This window comes from Corvus cornix, chromosome 2 (genome assembly GCF_000738735.6).
Source record: "Corvus cornix cornix isolate S_Up_H32 chromosome 2, ASM73873v5, whole genome shotgun sequence".
In the NCBI taxonomy this organism is placed as follows: Eukaryota; Metazoa; Chordata; class Aves; order Passeriformes; family Corvidae; genus Corvus; species Corvus cornix.
The window spans coordinates 9,860,333-9,868,525 of NC_046333.1; the positions used below are offsets into that span (position 1 = coordinate 9,860,333).

The 8,193-nt window shown below is 42.0% G+C and overlaps 1 protein-coding gene across 3 annotated transcripts in view; it reads left to right on the forward strand.

Moving 5' to 3' along the window:
* The window catches only part of ZMYND11 (zinc finger MYND-type containing 11), a 105,569-nt gene extending 98,336 nt beyond the window's left edge, over positions 1–7,233 (forward strand). For all 3 annotated transcript variants that reach the window (XM_019283165.3, XM_019283166.3, XM_010394868.4), the window contains 2 exons: positions 20–205; positions 4,825–7,233. In XM_019283165.3, the coding sequence (XP_019138710.2) occupies positions 20–205; positions 4,825–4,947 (309 nt within the window). In that variant the 3' untranslated portion in view covers positions 4,948–7,233. The remainder of the gene's footprint in view (positions 1–19; positions 206–4,824) is intronic.
* Positions 7,234–8,193: the final 960 nt, after the last annotated feature.

An 8,193-nucleotide genomic window follows, 5' to 3' on the forward strand; every position in this document is an offset into this window, starting at 1 on the left:
GCTGACTTGTCTTTGGCAGCTGCGTACAGAGATGGAAGAAGAGAAAAGGCAGGCTGTAAATAAAGCTGTGGCCAACGCACAAGGAGAGATGGACAGAAAATGTAAGCAGGTAAAGGAGAAGTGCAAAGAAGAATTTTTAGAAGAAATTAAGAAACTAGCAGGCCAGCACAAGCAACTGATTTCCCAGACCAAGAAGAAGCAGTGGGTAAGTGTCCAAAATTTATCACCAGTAAGTGCAAATGTATAATGCATCCTTCAGGCCAGTTGAAGGGGATTTCTCCCTTGTTTTTAACTGCACTGCTCTTCCACTGCTCTTCCAGTATTAAGGCTTTCTCCTTCATATTACTGTTTCAAATTTTCTCCAGATTTCAACTTGATATTCTGATTACTTTCCATCTTAATTTGTTAGTGTTAACAGCAACATCTTCTAGAGTCCAATCAGATCTTAGTATCAAAAATATTTTTTTCTATATGCAGTTTTACTCCATAGAAGACATGTTTTGCATTATGTTCACATTCCTTTGATCTTGAGGCCTCAGAGGGTACAATATATGGCTGCATCAATTTGTATTCCCCTGCTAATAAGGCTATTAGTGATATCCTTTTGGCCTTTTCCTCTCCTTGCTTTTTCTACAGCTCTTTTATATTCTTTTGTATTTAAGACATGACATTCTGAAATGTATTCCTCTCCCTCGCTCAGATCTTCAGTGCAAATCTTCAGCATCGACTACAAAAACCATGTTGCTCTGCCCTTTAGAAACATGAAAATACACATCTAACTTAGTGTTCTATTACATGCCACAAACTTTTCCCTGGTTTTATTTGGATTGTGGCTCATATTTTCTCAGGCTGGAAGTGTGTTCTCCCGCATGACTGTACACCACCTAGCCAAACACTGCAAGCACCATAAACTGTGCTGCTTTCCAGGAGCAGAGTGCAGGTGGAAACCACTCTGCTCAGGAGCCGGGACCTGGCACACACACAGACTCCGCTATTTCTATGCTAATTTTCACAGAACAGGGGAGTGAAAGCCATTGCTCAGGAAGTCACACAGCACTGTGACAGCTGTCTGTAACACACAGAGGTGTGGGCACAGGATTGTAGCACTGGTGGGGCTGGGAAGGAGCGGGAGCCTCCAGGAGATGGCACAAGCCAAGGGACAGCCAGTCCTGCCAGCCCCCTGCAGCCCCATTTGCCTTCTGCTATGAAGGGCTGTTTTGCTGCTGCTCAGCCTCATTAGTCCCTGTGCTTACATGAAACGAGGGTCCCTGCAGGGAAAACTCTGCTCTGGAGAAGAGTGGAAAAAATACTCGGGCGAGACAGTCAGTTGCTGACTATCACAGTTGGTTTTTGGAAAGAGAAGAATTACTTCACATGCCAGAACTCCTGTAGAGTCTTTATTTCTGTTCCTCACGGAGATTTTACTGTGGGTGTTATGATGCTGCAATGCTTGGGTCTCTGTAAATAAGAGGATTCCTCCCTGTCTACCTGTCTCTGCTGACCAGAGAAGTTATTTATGACTCTGACTTGATCAAGTTACTGTGTTCAGTGTGTCACCAGCTGCTGGTGCCTGTGTGCATGTGCTCACCTGTCGCACTGGAGAGGGAAATGGAATTGCCTTTGCCCACTACAGAATATGTCAAATTAGCTCTGTTGTCACAAGTGAAGAGCACACATGTGAACCATTGTCACCATTCCACTGACATGCAGTAACTCAGGCACAATAACTTGATTGTGAGACTGGACTCTTAGCTCTAGCTGCTTTTTGGTGGTTTTGAAGGCAGAATTTTCTAAAGGGACTGACTGGACTTACTTTTATCTGCTCCAATGTGCCTTTACATATCCTTCAGACTAATCAGAGAGTGCCCTGATACCACATCACTGAGTTTATTAACAAGGGCATAAAGCCTCTCTACTGAGCAAAACAATCAAAAGATAGAGTATTTGACAGTCTTGCCTATTTCTGTGGCCTCGAACTATCCGTCAATCACCACCCTAAATGAAGGCATCATGCAGGCAGCTGGTTTGCATGTGGCAGGAGAGGGAGGGTCAGGATAAACACCTCTGCATTCAAGCTGATGGATCTGCCTGCCAACACACAGCCCCAGGCAGCTGGACTTGGTCCAATTACACAACTCCCCAGTGATTCTTCCTTCAGTGATACTAATGACAGTCCCTGGTGTGTAGTACTGCACTTGTGTGCTGCTATTATAATGATACCTCCTTACCAAAATCTCATGTAATTAACTCACATACTAAATGAGTTTTGGTGGCTTTGCTTTTTAATTAGGAGCAGAGACCTCTGGTTTTGTGTAATGCTGATGTCTAGGCTTGGGAATACAGCTGCTATTATTCGCACTATATTTGTCTTTTTCTCATACCTAAAAAAAAGTCCAGTTGGGATGAAGGGATCATTTTGCTGGTGGTATACAGGGACATGAGAAGATGTGCTTCCAGCCCTCAGGAGACTAATGCATAGTTAAAGAATAACAGTTCCTCTTTCTGTAGCTGGTCACAATATCCTTGGCTTAGCCCAATTTCATTTGTACACCTCCAGAAAATTTGGGTTTTATACAGATACCTCAAGTAAATAGCAAACAAAAGGAAGAAATGTAAAGACAGGAATAACAATAATGAGATTATGCAGCTCGATGGCCTCCAGGGTGCAGGCTGGAGTGCTGGTCTTAATGTTTCTGTTTTAGTTTCTCCAAGTTCTTTTATTTGTGTATAAGCCTTATTTAAATTGGTGCATAGGTCATTTCTATAGATAGCTTTTAACTTTTTTCTCTTTCAAATTTATTTACACATATATTTATTTTAACTTGCAACAGGTGGTCTTTAAGTGAATGAGCATTGTCTGTGATGTGCACTGTCTAAAACAAAACCCCAAGTGATTGATAATGTTTAGAAAGAGGAAAAGAAAAGAGGATGCCTGAGGCTAGCTGGCATTTTGCCTTCAGTGCCACATGTGCTGGTACCAGCACAGATGACACTATTTTCCTTTTCTAAGTGGAGATTTACATCCCACACTTATGGCCAGCATATGTAAAGGGAAGTGCAGGACCCACAGATCAGTTGTCCTCTCCTGTCGTAGCATTTTTTGATCTCTCCAAGCCAGCAGATGTGAATTTGGTCTCTGGGCTGAGGCCCATGCTGTACATAATGGAGAGACACAGCTGTTCCCTGCATCTTTCCAGCAGATGATCCTAATGGCTCCCACAGGCTTGTGGGCCGCCAGCAACATGAAAAACCAGGAAAACAGCTCTTGAGAGGACACTTGTTTGCAGACATTTTTACAAATAAACTTCTCAGGAGCTAAATTATGAAAGGAAAATGGAGAGGTTCCCTTCTCACACAGCTAGGGCAGTCCCTTTATTGCTGATGTAAATAAATGGGTATCAGTTTAGCCAATGTAAATGTTGGCTTTCTTGGACCTGTCTTTCAGTAGTGGGGGTTGTTGTGGTTTTTCTTTTGAGGCAGTTGGGTTTGTTTTTTTTGTAATTCCCTGTTTTATTAGCAAAGCTGTAGCTAGACAGAACATAAAAAGTAAATTGTGTGTTATTCTGTGGTTTGATAGCAGCCTGCACAGACTGTGTGGTATCCCTCCCCCTGTTCCCCATCACACAATAAGCATTTCAGACTGGATTCCTAAAGATACTTTCTGATTTTGAGCAGACCAAATTCCGAAAGACAAATCTGATGTTGTTAGAAGCTGGCTCTCCAAGATGCAGAAGTATAAATGGTACCTTTCATAGCAATGCCACCTTGCTTTATAGAATTTTGTCAAAATGACAGTTAATGCTTTTGCAGCATTCCCTCAAGGGGCATAAACCCACCTGAAGACAGGGCACACACACTGCGTGTGGGTGCTGTACCTCCTTGATGGCCACCCATAGTGCTAACCAGCACGTTGCATTCCCTTTCTTAGTTCCTCAGAAGCCAAAGGGCTATTTTCCAAGTAGCTCTTCCAGCTACCAGAAAGCTGTGGGCCTTCTGTGTGTTCCAAGGTAGCAATCGTCTTTGCTGCAGCTTTCCCCAGAACCAAGTAACTCTGCATAAATCACGGGCTGTGCAGCATCTTTCTTTGAGGAGTTTTGTGCAGTCCTGGCAGGCACAACAAAGGACACAAGCCCAGGCAGCCAATCTGTGTACAACAGGCCTTCTTGGTTTTATGTAAGACTTGGAGGTAAAAACACTTTCTTGATCTGCTCAGTAGCACTGAAGTAGCGCAAGGTTTTCCCTTCAGGAGGTGGCAGTGCTGCCTGGCAGTCAGCAAACCCCAGTGACAGCAGCCTCCTTGCAGGCTGACCCCAGATGGGCTATAACAAGCCAATAATTCTTCACTCCTGGGATGTTATTGTTGTGACTTTTGAGATTTTCTAGACCGAAAGGATCTTCCCCAGCAACCTCTGGACAGGTCAGGCTTACAAAGAAGCCTCAGAAACACCAATTTTTCCAGCCTGTGTAGAGCCTGCTCACGCCAGCAGCTCCTGCTGATTTATTGTAGCCTTTTAAGACGTAGATCAGGGTGTTATTACACAAATGTAGGGTAAAAGAGGTTCCTGGGCTATGTGGCTGAAAAACGTCAGTCCACCATTCTGAGACATGAGTTTTCTTAAGCAAGCGATGATTTTTTGAAAAGCAGTAATCCAGACTGTGGAAAATAGGAAGGCATTGTGCGGATGTGCTGAAGATTGCTGCTTCACTCAGCATGTGTGAAAAATGCCCTCACATGCTGGTGTGTGCAGGGCTGGGGGAACGCTGGTGAGCTGGTGAGGAGGGATCCTGCCAGGGGGATAATCCCATCTCGTTTGTTCTCCCCAGTGCTACAACTGTGAAGAGGAGGCCATGTACCACTGCTGCTGGAACACTTCCTACTGCTCCATCAAGTGTCAGCAGGAGCACTGGCATGCCGAACACAAACGTACCTGCCGCAGGAAAAGATGAAAGAGTTACTCCTCCCCTAGAGCAGCACCCCGATGATTGCTATTCTCAGACACAGCGGTTTTTGTTTCCAAGAAAAGCCAAAATTGTTTAGAATTTGCTTCCCATTTTGCACCAGCCTTTAAACACTTTTGGTAAAAGAAATTTTGCACAGTAATTTCAGTCTTCTGTTAAAAATGCTCCTCCAAAATTTTGTCGGCAGAATAAATTGAACATCTGTGGGAGCAGGTTACTGCAAATAATTTTAAACTAGAGGATTTGTTGCATTTTCAGCAAATTTTAAGACATTTTTAGGTTTTACAGATATTTTAATCTTTAAAAACAGCAGATCTAAAAACAAAAAAATGATGCAAGTTTAACAAAAGGAACATTTAAAAACTAGATCTGAATGTAAAAAGTACAGAACTGTTTCAGAAAAACAAAGCATACTACCTTGATGTAACATTTATTTCTTAACCTTGTTGAGCTGGTTTTGTTCAGCTTAATTTTACTGTTTAAAGGCATTATCTATTGGTTATACCAGTGGGTACATGATTGAATTTAGGGAACAGGGTTGACACAGCAGGTGCTAGTCCTGCGTATTTTTTCTTAAATATTTCCCAACTGTGTTTTATTTTCATTATTTCTTTTCAATATATAACTTTTATAACAAAATATTAGCTTTGATCTTGTAGTTTAAAATCACAGGGAACTGGGGTAATCTTTTACTGAGCTGGATCTTAGAGAAAAATGAATATTTAAATTTTGAAGTTTGCACATTTCATTTTTGTTCTAACATGAGTGCTTGTAACAAGAATAAGAAAAGCCAAAAAAAAACCCAAACAAAAACAAACAAACAAAAAAACCCAACTACCTTTATTCCTACTCGGAATTTGGAGGCATACAAATTACTTTTTTGCGCCCCCCTTCAGCCTCCCCAATTCAACATCATTTGACCACCTCTTATCTGGTGTCACCTGGTCCACCATAACTTGATAATAAAAGGAGAAAAAGCACTTAAGTTTCACAGAAGCCGTTATGTTTGTAGTAATGGGTCATTGCCTAATAATGAGCTCCATCACTGTACTCAGAATGAAGAATAATGCATGTTAATTTTCTTGTATTAAAGATGCCGTGATTTGTAAAAAGTCTGTATTTTGCGGAATGTCTGGATTAAGAAGCATTACCAATAGGAATGGATCGATAGTTGAAAAATGATTTTCTTTTTGTTTGTTTTATATATAGATATATGAATTGCATCCATGTTCAGAGACAATTTTTTAAATAGATGTAAAGCTTACTTAAATAGCTTTTCTTTTAAAGTGTCTCCACATTTTAGTTTTTTTCAAAGATTGGTCTTAGACTGAGTCATATGCCCATTAATCATCCAGCTATTTTTTGAGAAGTTAGAGGAATAATTTGTAAATATTTATTTAGATCTTTGATATTTATTGAAAGCAATTACATGATGGAACGATGGAAGCTGAAGAATCAGGAGGAAAGCCTTTTAAAAAGTTTTCTCTAGGATTTGTCAGGGTCATTGTAAAGACAAAAATATAACTAAGACTTCTGTGAACTACCACTGAAATCCTGACCTTTTTTACTTACAGTGGTGATATAAGTTAATTGACTATATACCGCCAAATAATGCCCAATATGTTGCAGAAATTAAGTGGTAAGTTGATTGGAAAAAATAGTAAGTAGATGGTAACTTGTATTACCACAGCTACATTATTGCCTGATAAATGTGTAATTAACTTTTGTCGCCTCTGTGTTGTGACTGTAAAACACTTCACAACTAAAAATCAATCTTGTTCGATTACTTTACAAGTTCCAAAACTTCGATCCACCCCTATGAAAGCAAGTTATTGTGAAAATATTTTTGGTGTAAAATCATTCCAGAATATGTAATATTTAACTGATAGCTGCATGAAAGTAAGATTCGTGTTACTTTGGCTTTTTTGTCTCTGTTGACACGGTTGCACATTTCCAAGTTACTACAGCGTGAAAACTGTGTGTTTTAAAAAAAAAAAACAAAACAAAAAAAAAAAGATTGTGGCCTGGTTTTGTATAAGTTTTAGGTAAAATTACAATTGATTGTTTTAGGAATCATGATTTAAAATTAATTTTTCTGCAAATCATAAAGCTATAATAAAGTGTTGAGCTTAGCCACTATGCACATTGTAATTATTCATTGTGGCTGTCCAGTTTATGATGCATTCTGGCATTTTGTAAGCTGCTCTGACTAGCAATATATAGAGTCATTTAATGTGTTAACATTGGTTAATAAATGTATTTAAAAAAACCTCATTGAAAGTATCTGTGTTGATTTTGGCCAGTTGTCCTCACATCCTGGGGTGGGCAGGCATGAGGCTGCTGTTAGTACTTGTACCAAGCGAGACCGGGGCTGTGCGTGGGGAGCTGGGCCTGAACTCCCAGGAACCTTGTTCCTGACTCGAGGGGAGCTGGCAGGGCCATGCAAGGGCTTCAGCACTTAACATGGCTTAACAGCACCCACAGGGAATCTTTTCAGCCCATGCAGAGCCAGCAGCCCCTGGGGGTTGCGCCCATCAAGTCCTGGTTTTAAAGCCAGATCCTGCACTGGCAGCAGCCAGGCTGGGGCTCAGCCCTGCCTTGCCCTGTGCTTCCCCTCACCAGAGGCCCCACTCTGCCTCCGCCCTCACCCGGTCACCAGCCCTGAGCCTGCGCCTGTTGTGTGTTTTATCAATGAAGTAATTCCCTCTGGAGGGGCTGCATGAGCTCAGCTTCACCTGAGTGCAGTGGGGTTTCTCCTGCTGAGCCCTGAGCAGCTCAGTCCCTCACTCGCCACAACGCTGCCAGTGAGGTGCCCAAGGGAGCCAAGGGCCCAAGGAGCACATCCTGCGGCCAGCCACCCAAGAGAAAGGGCCATGTGGGGACAAGCCAAAGGCTGAGTGGGTCATCCTGGAGCTCCACTGGGACTTCAGGGCTGCAGGAGGGACACTGGGAGTTGGTTTCAGTATGGCAATTAAGAATTTCCCTATGGAAATTAAGACCTGGAAAGACCTTCAAGTCCTAAGGGATCCCTCTAAGTCTCTTTTATTATTTCACAATCCAAACAGTTCTGTTCTTACACGAGCCAAATTTTATTCCTTCATCTTGATGAAACTCAATTAAATGTCAACAGCCAGCACAGCCAATCACGTAAGCTGGTAAAGCAGGATCAGGAATAAGCAGCATCTCCCTTCAGCTCCCCTCCCAGGGCATTCCCCTTTTTTGATGACTGCAGTC